An 18,706-nucleotide genomic window follows, 5' to 3' on the forward strand; every position below is an offset into this window, starting at 1 on the left:
CTCTCATTTGTACAGGAGCAAATGCAGTGTCAACTACATCATCATGGGGCAACCATAGCAAGGTCTCCACAAATCTGATCTAGTGGACAAAGTCTTCTAGCTTAGAGGGACAGCCTTTGAGGCAGCTTCATACTCCACTTTAGAAATTAAGAACCTCTCAGCTCCACAGCCTCTAACTAGCTCAGTGAAAAAGCAGAGGTGTTGTAGGTACAGACAACCTACTTTACTCTTGTAACATGACCAGAATATTATTATCCAATGTTGGGACTTGATTACTAATGGTACAATATATATATCTTTTAAATTATTATAAATACATAGGTGCATGCACTGACCTTCGGTACTGTTTAGCATTCTGTGATGGAGACAATTATCTTCGATCCTGGAACTTAGCGTCCAAGATCAATGACCAGTCTTTGACTGTCACTGCAAGCAAAGCCAAGAAAACAAATGGTATTCAGGATATTCTAACAATGGAGAACTATTCTAGGTAAGAATTATCCAAAAGACACTACTTGCCGCCCTGGGCTCCTACTGGGAGGCAGGGCGGGATATAAATCTAATAAATAAATGGGTTAGTCACAGCTTTAAATATTGTATTTGACCCACATCATTGTGCAACTTTCAAAAGCAGGTTTGGGGCTCTTCATGCAGTCAGAAAAATGAAGGTATTTTAACGCAGGAGAGTTGTAGTGTTTGAGTGGTGGCAGACATCCAAGAAGCTCTATCCCTGAGCTGCTCCTAAAATGTTTTCATTATTATAGTCAGGGCTTGGTATGTTGAGTGCTAAACAAAAGGTGGGGAATCCAGTAAAATTCTGAGTCAAACTAGTTCTAATTCTCCATCAAGAAAAGCTGAATGAAGAGAAACTGTATGTTCTTCCAACATACAAATAAAAATATTAAAAAGTAGCAATGTTTAGTATAGACAATTGGGCTGGGAGCCAGTGAAGATTACAAGGCAAGGCAATAAGAATGTTCAAATTGTCCCCTGCAGCCATATCCTGGACCAAATGAAGTGTTCAGACCATTTTCAAAGACAGTCCCATGTACAACATATTATAGTAATCCAAACAGGAGGCATTACCTGCCTCTGTTTGAGCACATGTTTCACACTGAAGATTGTGAGGGAGAACAGCGAAGGTTTCTTTCTGCCAACCAGAGTGGGCTAGGCCAGCTAGTCCTGAAGAAGATGCTCCCAGATAAAGATTTGTGGCACTACTTTGATTTGGAGTTTGGGGCAGGAGACCAAGTGGACTGGCTTAAAGTCTTTTCCCAGAGCAGAGAGTGGGAAGAAAATGGCTACAGCCTGCCATGTGCTGATGATGAAACAAATCTGTTCCTAGAGGGGAGTCCCAGCCCCCTGCAGGCCGCAACAGGGATCAGATTGGACTGGAAACTCCATGAAGCCCCAAGACAAAGCACCATTTTGACAACCGTATGGTCTGGGGGTGGGGGTTGTGCTTATAGGACTGTGTACTGATGGGACTGTGTATTGATTCGCTGTAGGATTTTTTCTGATGGCTTTAGTATTGCCTTTTGAAATGCTGTTGATTTGTGCTTTTTGCATGAGTGTGGGGATATGAGTTGTTTAATGATTTTTAGGAATTATGTTGATAGGTTTTTGCAATAAGGTTTTAATGTTAAGATTTACTATTCTGTGACTGTTGCATTGTGGGCAGAGTTTGGAAAAGTTACTTTTTTGAACTACAACTCCCATCAGCCCAATCCAGTGGCCACACTGGCTGGGGCTGATGGGAGTTGTAGTTCAAAAAAGTAACTTTTCCAAGCTCTGATTGTGGGTGTATGTACAACTGTTTAGGGGAGCCAGGAAAAGAAATATGCAAGCAGTTGAGGGCATCCTTAAACATGTCGGGAACTCAGTATCTTGGCCACTGCCACGTTATGAGGACTGGGTAAGCTGTTTGGATGCAGAACTGTGACTGGGGGCTCCAAGAACGAAGAGGAAGCCTAAAGAGAGAGCAGTTAATTGAAGATGTGCTATAAGGGAATGTACTGTTTTTGTACTTGTGTGGAAATGAGACTGTAATATGACTATGCTTTTAATGATGTACATTTCAATGTCTTACTAACCTGTACCTGTTATTTCTTTGCAGGAAAAACAGTTATTCTGTTGTTTGTTTGCAGGTCTGGGACAGACCTTTTTCAGAGAAGGGGGCAGTGTTATGAGCGTGGGGGTTGGGATGGATGATTCCTGTGGGTCCTCTTTCCAGCCTCTGATTTGGAATCCTGTGCCTTTTGTTAACCCCCCCTCCCAGCAGAGGCTTGTAGTTTGAGTTGGGTTGAGAGAATTGCTGGGAACTGAAAGGCAGGCAGAGAGAGAGAGAGAGAGGCTCTCTGCACCATGGCTTTTGGGGTGCCTCCTGCAACCCAGATGGAAAAGCTGGATAAATTCTCTAGACACAACTCAAACTATTGCTGGGCTGGGCTTCAGGAGAGGGGGATCCTCTCCTGAAGAGTTTCAATGACAAAAGGGTCTCCCTGGCACATTCACCGTTGCTAGGCAAGTGACTAGCCCATTATCTTACCTGGCCAATCTATTTGGTTAACAAAAGACTCATTTGACCAGCAGAGAGTTCCTCATTCCAAGGTACAGGATTCCAAATCAGAGGCTGGAAAGGGGACCCACAGGAATCATCCATCCCAACCCCCATGCTCATAACAATATTATCTCCCACATTCTGTTCTTGTTCTTCTGCAGTGTTGAAGCAGCAGTTGCTGGAGATGGAGAAATGCCTTTTTATTTTCCTAGATTTGTCAATGTAGGTGCAACATATATCAGCAAGGGGGAAACAGAGTATATAAGTCATCAATCACTTGCACAGATTGATATTGCAGTTCTTATCTTAATTCCACAGCATGAAGCAACCAAGAGCCACAGCTCTGTGTAACATTAATATCCTTCTTTTTACTACCTAAACATGTAAAGAGAATAATGGAGGGAGAAGTGTTTGGGAAGCAATGGATGACTGATTGTGAGAAATTCTTATTTCCCGCCATTCCGATGCACAGAAATAACCTTTGCAGAACCTTTGCCATAGATCATAACAAGGCTACTCATTTCAATATTTCCAAAGGTATGCTGTGTGTCGAAACACAAGTCCAGGAGTCATAACAGTGTGGAACATCGTGAAATCAAAGTGTAAACGCAATGCTGTGAGAGTGGAGAGGGGATTGGTAGAGAATACGGATGTAGTGTTGGCCAGAGACATGAAGCTGTATGTCCTTACAGACAAAGGAATGGCCTCCTTTGCAGAGCCTCCAAGACCCATATTTCAGGTACAAATGTAGCTTTCTTCCATAAATATTGATGGTTTGCTTTTCAGTCATTGGGATTAAAGCTAAGGCTGTTAAGAAAGAGCCTTATAAGAAAAAACTAAGGCTGTTAAGAAAATAATTTGTACCTATTTTTTCTTACTAGAAGCAGAAATATGTTTTTATGCCATTTCAGACTCTGTTAGTTTATGATATCCTGAAAAAGAAGTACACAAAGAAGCAGACTGGCCTTTACATCATTCCCTGTCCAAATAACGAATATAAGATCCTTGAAGGAGGCCTCCTGCTTGGTCTTTCAGAAAACAGGTAACATTTCTGCAGCTAATAAGAGACGACAATATGATTGTTATTACTACACTGAAAGGCATAGATACTATTAATATCAGCTAATAGTATGACTCAAATTGACTAGTTTCAAAACTCAGCCAATTCATGCTTATAACAATATGTGGGATGAAAAAGCAATATTTGTCTAGCACAAATAAGAAGTCATGCTGGTTTTAAGAGTAAGAAGAGAAAAACAAGAAGATGTAGTCACTTAGGTTCTATGCAACATTTTCTATTAATTTTAGAAAATCCATTAGGTCAGTATTTGTCAGACTTGGCAAGTTCAGGTTGTTTTTAAACTTACAGTACTTCCATTATATACTTTGATGTAATAGTTTTTATTACAAACAGTTGGGTATTTTACCAGAGAAAGACAATAAGTTTTATAAAGATATAACATTGAAGTTACAAGCTTTGCAGTCATAGAATAAATTATGAAAGTTGCAATCATATGGTCCCTGAGTGTCCTAGGCGATGCAGGATTCGTTGCCTCTGCCTCTCCAAGGAGGGGGGGGGGAGAGAGACCCACCCTTGGAAAGGGAGATCTGAGGTTCCTCCATAAGGCTGTGGAAAGATCTAAAGCCAATGCCCCTCCAACACTGGAGCTCTGACTCGGAGAGGGCAAAAGGAAATCTATTGGGGTGTACAGGAAGAGGGTTTAGAGCCAAAGATCCAAAGCCCTACCACTCTCTTGACATGCCCCTGGAATGGGAGACAAACCATGTCATCTCTATAGCTGCTGCAGTTTTATTTCCCAATCGTGGAAATCAATGGAAGGGAAGCCTGATGGAACTGGAAAGGGAGAGGAAAACCATACACACACATATTCTCCACTCTGCTGGCGTAAGCATCAAGGTTCAGCCCAGCCCATACCTGGAACCTGAAGGCTCCCTGGAGGAGAAGTAGGAGCCTCCAGCAGATCTCCACACTGCCAATGATCCTGAAGAGCTGATCTGAAGATCTGAACAGCTCTGTCCTAGGACTAGGGGTGGATGGATCTCTGTTTTCTCAGTTTCTTATTTTGCCAATCATAAGTTCAGTTCTCCATGTTTCTGTAGAAATTTGCAATAAAAAAAAAACTTCACCAGGATTTTGCTGTGAATTTTTCCTAATAAATGCACTTTTTATGCATTTCTGTATGGTTATGCATTTTTGTCTAATATAAATGTTTTTGCAAAGCAACTTCCCCTTATATTAATGCATTCTGTATGTTATTTACACTAATATATGCCTTGTTGTGCACACTTTGCCATAACATACATATTTTTGTACACATTACGTGGCTGGAGAACTGCATTGCAAAATTTGGAGAATTTTGAAGGATGGCTGACTTTCAGCTCACATTATTTTGGGAAGTGTAAATTTAGCATATCAGCTGCCTGGGTTCATGGCCAGCTCTCAGATCCAACCTCATCTTCCCCTAGAGCTATAGGGCTGAGGAGAAAGCAAGATGGGCAGGAGCTTCAGAGCCACCACCAAAGTGCCTACACATGAGATTATTCCTCGATCAGGGCCTGGCTGAAAGCTAGGAAGTGGCATTGCTTCCTGCTTCTCTATATGCTGCTAGTCTGAGTTGCTTCAATAGCTCCCTTACCTGGGGCGATGGATAGCAAGCCTAGCAGGGAATAAGAAAAGGTGATTTGTCTGCCTTTGATTCTCCCTCCCCCATACCTCTGGAACTGCTCTGTTACTGGATGAGATTTATTCAGTTTCTGTGTCTACATAAAACTAGTCATGTCACCCTGAGGTTCTAGAAAGTCATTGTGACACAAGTTCTGTTTACCCTGCTTCCCAAGTATACTATATTTTCAGAGACCATTTTATCACCTGGAACTTGGAAACTGGATTTATTAAGGATCGAATAAGGCCAGAATACAAGGATAAGTTTTCATTGCAAGCTCCTCAGTCTAACCTCTCCTTGTCTAAGGAAAACATGAAACTATGCAAAGGACTCTTGTCTAAAGGAACAACAGGTATGAAACATTTCATTTTAATTTAAGGCTACTCGGCTGCAAATGAAAATTAGCCTTAACAACAAGATTACTGATGAGCAACAGAAGCCAAAGCACAGCAGTTATTCCTTGGTAAATGCAAGGGAGAAATTATGGATACGGCATGGTATAACTTAAAATGCATATTTAAAATACACAGCAGAGATTAATATTTGAAAATAAATTGTTCAGAAACTTTTGAGTACCACCATCTTCAGCTTTGCAATCTGACAGTCATGTACATATTCAGGTGAAGCAAATAATAGGTGAAGTTACATATTGTAGCAGCAGGTCATTTGAACTTTTGGAAGGGTCCCACAGAGGCAGAGTGCAGAGAAAATGTTTAAAAAGTTGGAGTTAAGTTCTGATATGCCCATGTTATGGCTGTTGGTTACCTGGGATGTTTCAAAGACAAAGTAGTGTCAGTTGATTGAATTTTGTTAGTTTAGTCTTGCCCAGATGAGACAGATGTTTGCTCCCAGGCATCTTCTCACATTGAATAAACTCAAGATAGATCCTTGTTTTTCAGGGGAACTATTAGAATCAGACATTTCTTGACCTTGGTGCAGAAACTTCACCTGGCTCAAATTGTGGATACTCAATTATCAATGGACTCAAACTGATTTTCTCATATAATAGACTAATCTTAAAGAAACTGAACTGGTTACCGATCTATTTCCAGGCCCAATTTAAGCTAAAGCAGGGGTGGGGAATCTTTCTGAGTGAAAACCACTTTTCCTTCTGGAGAACCTTCCAGGGGCCACATGCCAGTGGTGGATGGGGCCAGAAGCAAACATGGGGGTAGCAATGAAAGTATGTCTTTGTTTACAGAAAATCCATACAATAGGCTAGCTTTACACATGCTCAAATGCCTTCTCTGTCCTCCAGACAAGCTAGTGGCATGATCAGACTTCAAGGATACATTGCAGCTGGGCAAAAATAAGGAGGATACAAAGTAGGACCATGGAGGGGAATGGATGTGGCTGAGGAGGAGGTATAGCCTGGGAAGAGTCCCAAGGGCTGGATAGGCCCGGAGAACCTGCCTAAGGTTCCTCACCCCTAAGGTCTCAAGTGGCCTAGGATCTGGTTGTCTCCGGGAATGCCTCCTCTTGTGTGAACCCCTTTAAGGATTAAACTTTACTGATGAAGTACTGGTAAAGGTTCATCTAATCCATGTGGAGGCTAGGTTAGCTTCCACAAGAAGCAGGGCTTACTCTGTTGCAGCCAAGACTTTGGAATGTCCTTCCTCAAGTCATCTGATTCATAGGGCATGGCTCTCTCTGTTTTATTTCTGTAGGCAGACTATACATGTTGGGCAGTATCCAACAAAGTAGTTCGGTTAGTACTATGGGTCCCAAATCTTCCCCCCTACAGACAACCTGAAAATTACTAGAGGTCTTGGAGGACCACATAATGATTTTTCTGCCTGTTGTAGCAATGGTAATGTGCTGTGTCAGAAATTGCATGATTACTAATTGCATTTTATTGCTTCTTTTATATCTTATGTTGTATTTTATTCGATTACACTTTGTACTCCATAGAATTCAAATTGCACTGCAATAACAAACAATATAAGAAATAAAAGTAATAAAATATAATTAAAAATCAATATGACAATTAATGCAGACATGCTCCAGATCATGTGAATGAAGCTCATGGATCACTGGTGGTTCACGAACCAGTTTGATGACTCTTGCGTTTGTGCAAGGATTTCCATTTACACATTGAAACTTCCCCTTCCTCTCCTCTCCTCTCCTCTCCTCACATGCCCCTGCACCCTCCTCAAATTTGCTCAGGAGGGTTGGAGGGATCCCCATAACAGATTTTGGGGTAGCACAGGGGGGCAGAGAGGGAGAAGTTCCATTGTGCAGCCAGAAGTTCTTGTGATAATGGAACTACTTTGTTGGATACTACTTTTTGTTGGAAAAAGCTTTTATTACAGCTTTTTTGTTCCCAGTTGTATAATTGTCACAGCCAAGCAGGACAAAAAGGTCTTGTTCCAAATAATAAATTTCAGCATACCCAAGAGGTGTTTACATCTGTCTTCCCTCCAGTAGCAGATAGTCATGATAGTCACACCACACACACACACAGCCACACTCCCTGCTAAGATTATACAGCCTTTTAAGATTATACAACAAAATGAGTTTTCAGTGTCTTAATTTGTTTGCAGTACTTTCAATTCAAATATCTATATGTTGCCTTTCAGTTAGATCTACCCAGTAGCAGGTGGTGCCCACTAGACTTGGTAGGGCTGCTTTGGGGGAGTGGCCAATGAGATCATGGTCAAGTTGTGGTTTTCTCCCCATCCTCCTCCCTTGCAAACATACTGTGGACACTTAAGCATTGCAGTTTTACAAACAGCATCTAACTAAACTGTAAAGTGTCTTACTTTAGTTCAGAAAGGATTCCTGCTGTCATAGTTGCTTCTCTGATGGGAGAAAGGTTGTGTGGCCTCCACCTGTTCTGGTTCTTTCTTTATCCTTCTCCTTTGCAAAGAAACAGTGGACACTTAAACACTGCAGTTTTAGTAATACTTAGCACCTAACAGAGCTTTAGTCCTGTGCACACTCTCACGAATGCACACAGTTAAGTCATGCCTCCTCAGTAGTAAACAGAAACCTAGATCTCTGCTCATTCAGTAATGCTCTATCAATCCTGTTTAAACACACACACACACACACACTGAGTGGGTGAGTGAGTGAGTTGTGGGAAACTCACATTTAGCAGGCACTACAAAAGGCTTTAGTCCTATGCTTGCTCTCATGAGTAAGCCCTGCAGAACACAATGGGGTTCACTTACTTCTGAATAAGATGAAGAGGATTGTGTTAGTAACCAGCAGTGCTTGGAAAGTTCATTTTAAAAAGGAATGAAATAGTTCAATTCAAGTTCATCTGAATACACTTTTAGTTCATAATAATTTCTGCCTGCCACACAGCTGTTAAAGTTACAAGAGTACCATTCTCCCTCAGTGCAAACCCTAAACCATGCAAAGAACTCAAGTGAAGAGTAAAAAGAAAACACACATTTGGGCAATTTGGTAACATATATTTTAAATTAAAACATATTTAAAATGAGCATCTGTAATTGTATAAATGTAATGGTCAGAGTATTGGACTAGGACCTGGAAGACCAGGGTTCCGTTCTACACTCACTTAAATGAACACAGTGGGGCTTACTTCTAAGTAAAATGAATAGCATTATGTTAGTAACCACAGCTAAATCATACTTCTGCAGCATAGTTAACCATTACATATGTAAGACATTATCACTTCCATGGAGAAAACAGAAAATATTATGTTCAGGAACGTTACATTTTATTTAAGCTATGCCTGGCTTATCTCCTGGTATGCAGAAAGAACCTCCCTGACCTGGACCAGTACATTTAAGTATCATAGATAATAGTAATTGGCTAAAGATCACCAGAGTCTCTTTTTAAAAAACCAATTCCTGTAACTTCCTTACAGTTAATTATCTTGTGCAAGCCCATTATCACATTTTTAAATACTTTAAATATATAAAAATAAATTTAAAAGGTCCAGTCCAGTCCAGTCCATTTTGGGGGCAGTTTGTCACCATGACCCTGACAATAAAAAAGATCCAGTATGGGTCCAGCCCATGAAGAAACCAGGTTCGTACCACCACCACCTGTGATGCCAGCCAAAGATTTTGGGGGGCATTTTGTCACCAAGAATCTCTTCTCTCTTCCCCCTCCCCCATCAATAAAAGGCCCAGTCCAGCCCATGGAAAAAACAAATTACCCCCTCCCTTATGATGCCAACCAAATATTTTTTAGAGGCAGCTCGCCACCAAGAATCTCCTCTCCCCCACACCCCAACAATAAAGAGACCCAGTCTGGCCCATGAAGGAAGCAAATTCTCCCCCAGCTTATGATGCCAGCCAAATATTTTTAGAAGCAGTTTGCCATCAAGAATCTCCTCTTTCCCCCACTTTGACAATGAAATGGCCCAGCCCATGAAGAACCAGATTCCCACCTCCCCACCTTATGATGCCAGCCAAACACTTTTTGGCAGGGCAGTTTGCTACAAAGAATCTCCCCTTCCCCCCTACCCTGACAGTAAAAAAGGCCCAGTCCGACCCATAAAGAAATCACATTACTCCACCCACCCCACTAATGCCAGCCAGGGCTGCTTACCATCAAGAATCTCCTTTCCCTTCTCTCCCTGCTACAACAAATAGAGCCCACTCCGGCCTATGAAGATTCCACCCCCACCAATGCCAGCCAAGCATGCTTTTGGGGGGAGTTCACCACCACTCCTCACACTGAAATGTCTATATATTTGGCAGTGAAGAACCCATAAGTTGAGCAATGAACTCACAGAGATATATTGAAGATTTCAAAGACTGGTAGCTAGCCCCAGAAAAGAAAACAGCATTTGCTGCTGCTTTAACCTAGTGGCAAAAGAGAGAAGAGCAACAAGCAGCATGCAAATATATGCATCTGATTGGCTCAGATTGAAATGCACGCTTCTGAGTGGTTAGGAAAGCTCTTCAGAGACCTGAACTATTGCTCTGATACTTTCAATGCATTTTTGAGGGGCTTCTGATTGGCTAGAGTTTATTCCAAAAATTAAGCCCATGGGGGAACCTGAAGTAGTATTTTGGATCCTGGCCTGGTCTCTCATCTGTAACATTAGGCTCCAACATCAATTTGTATCAGCAAAACACTCCAAGTGACTTATATGTATTAAAATCCTCCAATGCAGATCTTAAAATCACAATAAACAGTGATTTGTAACACTGTTGCTCATATAGCAGGATTATGGCTTCCTTGGGAAAGACGAAATGAAACGAAGACTGGAAAGAGGCGGCGGCAGCTAAAGGCAGCTCAGATGGAGATGGAAATGTTACAGCAACTCGCTAATGAGAAGAGTAACGCTATTGACCAGTACCTCCTGAGTGGAGATGAGAAGGTGAGAGGCAATGTGACCTAAACACCATATATTTAATACTTATAGCTTGCATTTATTTTAGTGCCTTAGGAACATGGCATTATACTTTAACCCATTCCACATTGCACAAGCTCATGTCTCAAGAAGTTTATAATTTCTGGCTTTTCAAATATATATATAAGAATTAAGGTCAGGTGCCCTTTAACACATAGGTTCTTTAATTCAATCATAACATATGAACTTGATTTATTAAACATGAATAGTATGAGTAAAAAACCCCTGGAAATTTTAAATTGGAAGCTTATGGACAGGGTTAATTCAGTTTTATGATGTATACCACCTTGTTTTATTTTAGATAATTAAAACAATATGATAATTTAAACTTTTATATTATTGCTTGACCTGTCTTCTTTAATTTTGCATGCACAGGAATGGAGTAGCATTCATATTAAACTGGCAGTGGACTAAATTTAAGAATGCAAGGCAAATAAATATTACAGGCTTGTTCACCTTCATTCAAAAGATTGCTTTTAAGAAGCTTGTACTGCACCAAGAGTCTCAAGCTTAGATTCCTGCATTGAGCAGGGGTCAGACTCGATGGCCTTATAGTCCCCTTCCAACTCTACTATTCTTACGATTCTAAGTGGTAGCACTATAGGTGAACCATGACTCGGCCTCAGAGTTGATACACCGTGATACACTGGTGTTCCATTTCCTATAGTGACATGGAACACCAGATGTTTAGGGAACAAGTCACTGCAGGAATGCTTCTCCTCTTATAAGAAGTGTGGAATTCTCATTCTCAAATGGTGCAGAAGAGGGGTCTTATTGGCAGCAGCAGGAAACATTCTGCCAGTCCCTGCAGGAAAGGTATTATAATTTCTAGCTCATCTTGCCATTCACCCCTTCATTCCCCATATGCCCAGCTGTCCTATACCTAGCCCTTTTATACAGCAGCTGGTTCCAAAGAGAAGATAACTGAACCAACAATTTATTTCATGGAAGTGCTTACGTTTATTGGCTCAATACCTAAAAATATGTCTGCACCCCTTTCTCTTCTTTTAGGTTGCTGTGTGTTCCTACTATGCACATCACCTGTCAGTGTTCAGCCTGGAAAGCATGTCGCATCTCCACACTCTTGAGAGCAGAGAATCCATGCTTTTCCTACACACTGCAGCTTTGACCTATAATGGTCATTATCTGGTGCTCTCCAATTACAGCGAGGAGGAGAAAGTCAGCTATGTGACTCTATGGAATTTAACCACGGGAAAGGTATACTTTCTGAAATCCTTGTGCAGTGGTTAGGGATGGGGTTTGCTGCCTAGTGCCAATCCACTTGTATTCCAATAACTCGTCATTCAATCCTGATCTGCCCTTTTTTTGTTCCTGCTTGCTTTGGCACTTGCTGATTTGATCTGCTGTGGGTTGTTTTGGTTGTGAAAAAAATGCATAATTTTTAACGTAAATGTCTATGTAAATGATCACGATGTTCCACTTTTTTTCTTATTTATCACACCTACACACTCCTACGAATGCATCAACTTAGAGGAAATTATGAAGATAATTAGGTAAAATTGGGGGGGGGAATAATTTAAAAAATCCGTGCCGATTACAGCTACAGCAAGAAATCAGTGCTGGTCTGAAAAGATAGCGGACTGTCGAATTCAGTTGGAATCCGGTACTAAGTCGGATTTAGCAGATATTCTCCCCCATCCCTAGCAATGGTAGAGAATGAGCTTTGCAGTTATGGAGTACATTTTTCAAAAGGGGCCAATGAACAGTCAGAGTTTCTTTGCAAATGGTGTGCAAACTAGAGTCATTTGTGCTGAACACCACCACACTCTTTCAAGCTGTCCTTACAGCAGTTTAACATCAACGATAAAAAAATTCCCAGTTCTACAGCTTGAGCCAGATGTCCTTATGTCAATCTTCCATCCTACCCCAAAACCAGACCTGCAGCTCCTGCTTTCTTCTTATTGATGCAACCAGCAATTCACTATTCCTTCACACTTGGTTCTTCCAAAGCCATAGAACAACAACAAAGTACTGGAAGAGTGGGAAAGGGCAAGAGCAATGTTATTACCTCCAATGAAACACTATTCCAGTCAGGCACCTAAAGTCACCTATGAGAAAGAACACACTTGGATAATTTGTCTGTGAGTGTCAGTACTTAACCAACATACTTAAAATTGATTCTCTCCCCTCTAAAAATGCAGGTTAGGAAAAGATTAAGAAATGAGCCAAATGTCTGCTGTACAGCCATTACCACAGATGCTAGTAGAATAATTTTTGGAGTGATGGTGGAAAACAGGTAAGTAAAATGCCAAAGTTTAGTAGTTCTTTCCTACAATATGTTTTTCAACTAAATCACCCACTTCTTCTGAACTAAGTTTTCTGGTATGGTTTGGCAATACATTCACAGCCGCACATATTTGTAAGTGGCTTTGGTATGCTATGTTGTAGCCTTTTTGAACCAAAAGCTCATGACACACACAGTCAACCCTTGTTAAATGCAGTGAAATTTAAGCACACAGCAGATAAAGGGCTACTTTTAATTTGACTCACCTCTCCTAGTAGAAGAAACTGCAAACATCACACAGTTCATCTTCAGACATCAATTAGATGTAATTACTAGTACCCAATGAGGCAGTACTCACTGTTACATAGTCACATGGGTGCTTTTTCATAAGGACCAGAAACTACTTTGGGCAGTCACAAGGTTATCATACATTCCAAATGCAAGTTGATTTCCCCCTAGAATAGTAGAGGCCCATTCTGCTTCACAAACTATTGAGATTCTTTTGAGCTTCAAAAGAGGTTTACCATGGAGCAAGGTAGGGTCCCCCCCCCCGGTGGTAGATTTTTTTTAAAAAGCATCCTAATACACTGGTTACTGTCTGAACAACAGACAGAGATCCCCTATGAGCACACAGAGCCAGTCACATTGTTTTCTGGATTGCAGCCTCGTCATCAAAGTCTGAAGGTAGATCCACACCACACATTTAAATCACATCCAATGCACACTTAAAGCACATGACCTCCCCCAAAGAATCCTGGGAACCGTGGTTTTCCCCATAGAACTACAACTTCCCAGATGCTTAACAAACTACAATTTCAATGTACAGGGAACATTAAAAGAATTTATACACAGCCTTTCATTTCATGAAATACAAAGCAGGTTACATAGTCCAACTTAAATTATTCCATTAGAATACAATGGGTTGGTTCCAGACTTAGTCATGCTTAGAATAGACCCAGTGAAGTCAATGGGTCTACCACTACAAGCATGACTAAGTCTGGATCCAACTCAATTTATTTTCCAAAAGTTTAGTTTACTCTTTATCACAGACTTGGTTTCTTCAGCTCATCAAAAATTGTGTTAGAGAATTGATCTATTTAATTTACATGCTCAAGAAAGGCTTGATTGTCCAGCATTGTTGCACCTGCACTGTTTTGGATAAGCTTCAGGGTAATGATGTTCCCAGTTTCATTACTTGGCATGACGTTTTATAAGCTCAGTTACTAATCTGTAAAATGGAGTAGAGGTGCTTAGGCTGCAAATACCTTTGTACCAAAATTTAAAATGGTGCAATGAATTCAGTATGAAACAAAGAAGGGGTGAAGGAGTGATTGAAAGTTTGAGGTTAGGTATTGGAAACTTTTTTCTTTTCTTATTTTTTTTTAAGCTCAGAAGATGCTATTGTATCATCATGTGATTCAAAATGGTTTAGATATAGGGATATATCTAAAAACAAAGCAATGATGAGACAACACTGAAGGTATTGGGAACCTTTTTCAGCCGGAGGGCCACATTCACTTCTGGGCAACCTTCTGGAGGCTATGCCAGTAGTGGCTGGGGTCATAGGCAAAAGTAGGCAGAGCAAGGAATGTAAATGTTACTTTTGCACAGTAGGCTATTTTCTTCACACTTACACATTCCTCTCTATCCTCCATCCAGACACGCAAGCAGCATTATCATAGTTCAAGGACACATTTCAGCCAGGCAAAAACACTCAAGAAGAGTGCAAATCAGGGCTGATGATGAAGACTGTGGCTCAGGAGCATCTGTGGCCGGGAGAGAGGCCTGATGGCCCGAAAGAAGCCTGGAGGACCACATTTGGCCCCTGGGCCTGAAGTTCCCCATTTCTGCTTTGAGTATTGGAACAAATTGTGAATTAACTTCAGTAATATTTGGTGAAATAATATCTGTTACCTACTTTTGTTAAACATAATGGCCCACAAATTAGAATATGCTGTTCAGTATTCCAGACGTTCCAGTTTACAAATACTCAGTGAACAGGAGGACGTTAAAGAAAATGCAAAACTAAACTTCTTTTGCCAGCACTCACTTTTACATACATAAAGTTATTGTCCAGTTTGTCAATCATATTGAGCACTACAGAAGTAATGAATTCTTCCTTTCATGATTTCTAGGATTAAGATTTGGGATCCATTTAAGCACAGACACAAGCTAATTCAAGGTTATGAAGGTCTTCATCTGACAGTGAGCAGCAAATTGCACATATTAGAAGGAACAAAAGCTGTCCTGCTTGCAGGTTTGTTAAGAATTTATTTCCTGAAATAGCAGCTTTTGGAGGCAGTATGGTTAGAAAACACTTCAGTGACATATCCAGAAGTATCATTTTTATTATATTAAGCCTGGCATCAACTGAATATGATTTTCTCCTATTATTTGCTGTATTGGTTAACAACTGATGGTAAAGCAAAGGTAGTTTTATGAGAAGTATAACTAAAACTGTGGTTTATATAACTAGAATGAATAATTAGAAATACTCCCAAAGGATATGTTGACATGATTTTAAACTTTCCAGTCATCCTATGCAAATAACTTCACCAGCATTATGTTTTAAATCCACTCCATCCCAGTAAGAAAACCAAACTTAATTATATTTATGTGACCCTGATCCTAAACATCTGTCTTAGTATGAAGAACTGGCAAGTGATGTTCTACAGACAGTCTTAACTTTTGTTTACCACAAGGCTCTGTTATTGACTTTTCAGTATGCATAATCCTGTTAATTTGTTTGATGGTACAGGAACTCCCAAGATTACTACAAAATTATTGCCCTTAGAAGCTGATAACAATCTAAGTTGGACTCATGTTCCCCCTGCTATATTTCACAACTTCCCATAGTTAAGCAAATTTGTAGAAACCCCTATCAAACAAACCAGATCAGTACAACATGGACTTTAAATTCACAGTATTAAAGCATGATTTCAAGATATTTAGGCAAGAACCTGTTGCTAAACCATGCTTAATTTAACCACTTAATGTGGTTCAGTGTATTTTTCTACTTTGTAAAAACAGGTAATCATGGTAACAAGCTTCATGTCTATTTCTGAACCTTTGAATAACATAATGCACCCTTTAAACTGAACTGGAGTGTCTGGCAGGATGTTACAAAAACATTACAGCTAAAATTCACTATAGTGTATGAGTAAAAAGTATTTGCTAAAATAGAAATATACATTTTAATTAATTTTCATGGACAGGACACTATTTTCCCAATAGTAATAAACGAAAATTATATTGTTGCGAGATAGGTTGGATAGATGAATGAAAGGTATAGAAGGTATGGATGAAGTTACAGAAAGAATGAAGGTATGAAACCTATAGAAAGCAGAGCCTAGATAAGTGTAATTCATTTTACATTAAATTCTGAAGCAAGTGCTATTCTCTTCAATATTTTTAAAAACCACTTTTTTCATCACAAGCAGAGTGCAAATCACTTCAATTGTTCAGTCAGCTAAAGACTATTTAACTAGATCAACTGAACCGTCCAAGCCTCCCACTTCAACATTCTTTCCAAGAAGTGGTAAAATAACAGCATAGGCTTCTCTACAGTCTGCTCTCACAACTTTAGCATATATCCAATCTTCCAGGCATCTGGTTCAATATACAACCAAACTAGTGTGGCTTCCAACTGCAGTAACAATTATTGCAATATTTCAGTTGAGGGCAGTTTTGAATGCTGCCTTATTGAACAAGGGCCATCCTATGGCTGTTGTTTTTTTAATTACTGTTTAAAAACAGGGACCATTTTTAAACTGAAATGACTGTAGCACTGGGTGTACCAGTGACCTTTTCTTCCAAGTCAAGACATCATGAGCTCTTTTAAGCCCCTCATCTACAATATGACCAAACTCTCTGCAAAGCCTCTCTAGTGTTAGAGACACCATTACCATGTCAGCAGAGGAAAAGGAGCTGAAGTGCAATGTGAAGGTTGGCTAAGGAACCATGCTGAGGCCAGATGGAAAGTCCTTGGCGAGCAGATTGGCTTCTCAGTTGCTCATCCCTATTTATTGTTAAGTCAGTGGCTCAATTTAGGCATCAGAAAATCCTATCTTCTGACCACGGCTTGGAGATTGGGAAAGTACAGCAGGCCTACAGATACTTTTTTCCATTTTATCTCCTGCTTTGCTCTAACTGTTGCATGCTACATACTGAATGTATTATGGTTAGTGCACTGCCAATACTAACCAAGAATTGATTCTATATCACGGTTTGCAAATCCACTTTGCACCACAGTATGGACACAGTTGGTGCTTAGAGCTAACCAGCTGTTGCCTGATTTGGACATCACAACAAACTTCTGCAAATGGAAGGAGAGCAAAGGTGAGAAGGAGACACAAGCCTATATCCCCAGTCTCTGACACTTGATTAGACACCTGTTTATTAAAAAAACCAGGGTGAGATAACTATATATATATATATATATATAATTACATAAAAGTTGCAATTGTAAACAAGTAAATTTCAAAAATAACTGATATTGATATTATATACAGTTATTCCATGGTGATCATGTTAACTGATTGGATATTCATGCTTACTGAATATTTAACTTTGACCTACATATAGAGGAACAAAAATGGAGATGGAACAAGAATATAGTCAATTACACATCCATTCTCCTGTTATGACTGCAAGAGCCCAGGGCACACTTGGGTTATTCTGTGGAACTATGGATCTACCCTGGACTCTTGCAACCTTAATAGCAGAATGGATGTGTAACTGACAATATTATTGTTCCATCCTTTACCAGCATTGCTGCTTACCCTTTTCGTCTACATTGCACAACCATGCAGTTATACATTGTGCAAATAAGAGTTTTCTTATAATTGGTTTTAGAAGTTTAATCTGGATGAAGGCCAACAACAACCCACAGGATACCCTATTAGTAGTCAAAGACATCAAAGCAAAAGTATGAGGAATGGAAGCACAAGCAGTGATAAGGGGGGGAAATCACAAACCTGCTTATGAACTATGCACTTCATAAACTTGAACTTATCTACTGATCAACTCAGATGACGAGATAAAGAGTCCAGGTGTCAGGTATCACTGCAGAAGTGTCATGCCATCACTAAAATATCTAGTTCTGTTATTGATCTAAGTTATCTCTACAGGCCATGTTCAGTTTTAAAAAGCTACAAGGGAAAAACCAGAAAGATATATTTAGAGCTACAATATATAGGTTTAAGTCATTTAACCAACATGTGTGGGTTGCTATTACAATTCATAGAAATGGAGGGAGAATTCATAATCCAGTATCTAAGCAGAACACAGTGTGATATTATGCATATTTTTCCATTAGGTGAAGTCAGTCTCTGGGATTTGGAAAGTGGCACAGTTATATCCATTTTTACACCAGATAGCAAGATCTCCTACATGAACGTTGCCTTTGATAGAAACACAATTCTTTTAGGCTTGAGTGACTGCCCTACTCTCATCACTTTGAAAATGCTGAGCATCAACACTGCTACAAGTTCAACAGGAAACAATTTGTTTGGAGAGGAATCCTCAAGCAGTGAAGAAGAGCCTGAAGTTACTTAAAAGCCACATTTTTAACAAAGTGAGAAGCTAGCATTAATAATTGAAGATGCATATGTTGCATACAGCAAAGATTTTTTTTAAAGAATCATATACAACATATCCACTTTGGAAGAACTGCTACAAAACACTTTTAAGTATGATTAATGTTGGAACATCACCCAGAGCAGGCCCACTGAAAATCAATGGACTTGAGTGTATTGATTTTAATGGGACTACTCATTAAAAATATTATTGAGTTGGACATCACCCTTTATAATTAGTATCTTACCCAGATAGAAATACCTAATTTTAGCCCAGTAGTGGCAGATGTTTGCTGACCTTCT

At 39.9% G+C, this 18,706-nt stretch overlaps 1 protein-coding gene across 1 annotated transcript in view; it reads left to right on the forward strand.

Moving 5' to 3' along the window:
- Positions 1 to 18,383, forward strand: part of LOC133363648 (uncharacterized) — a 63,964-nt gene extending 45,581 nt beyond the window's left edge. The window contains exons 23-31 of the mRNA XM_061582919.1: positions 322 to 490; positions 3,098 to 3,299; positions 3,472 to 3,602; positions 5,436 to 5,596; positions 10,395 to 10,549; positions 11,594 to 11,800; positions 12,745 to 12,839; positions 14,963 to 15,084; positions 18,145 to 18,383. Coding sequence (XP_061438903.1) covers positions 322 to 490; positions 3,098 to 3,299; positions 3,472 to 3,602; positions 5,436 to 5,596; positions 10,395 to 10,549; positions 11,594 to 11,800; positions 12,745 to 12,839; positions 14,963 to 15,084; positions 18,145 to 18,383 — 1,481 coding nt within the window. The remainder of the gene's footprint in view (positions 1 to 321; positions 491 to 3,097; positions 3,300 to 3,471; positions 3,603 to 5,435; positions 5,597 to 10,394; positions 10,550 to 11,593; positions 11,801 to 12,744; positions 12,840 to 14,962; positions 15,085 to 18,144) is intronic.
- Positions 18,384 to 18,706: the final 323 nt, after the last annotated feature.

Source organism: Rhineura floridana, chromosome 9 (assembly GCF_030035675.1).
Source record: "Rhineura floridana isolate rRhiFlo1 chromosome 9, rRhiFlo1.hap2, whole genome shotgun sequence".
NCBI lineage: Eukaryota > Metazoa > Chordata > Lepidosauria > Squamata > Rhineuridae > Rhineura > Rhineura floridana.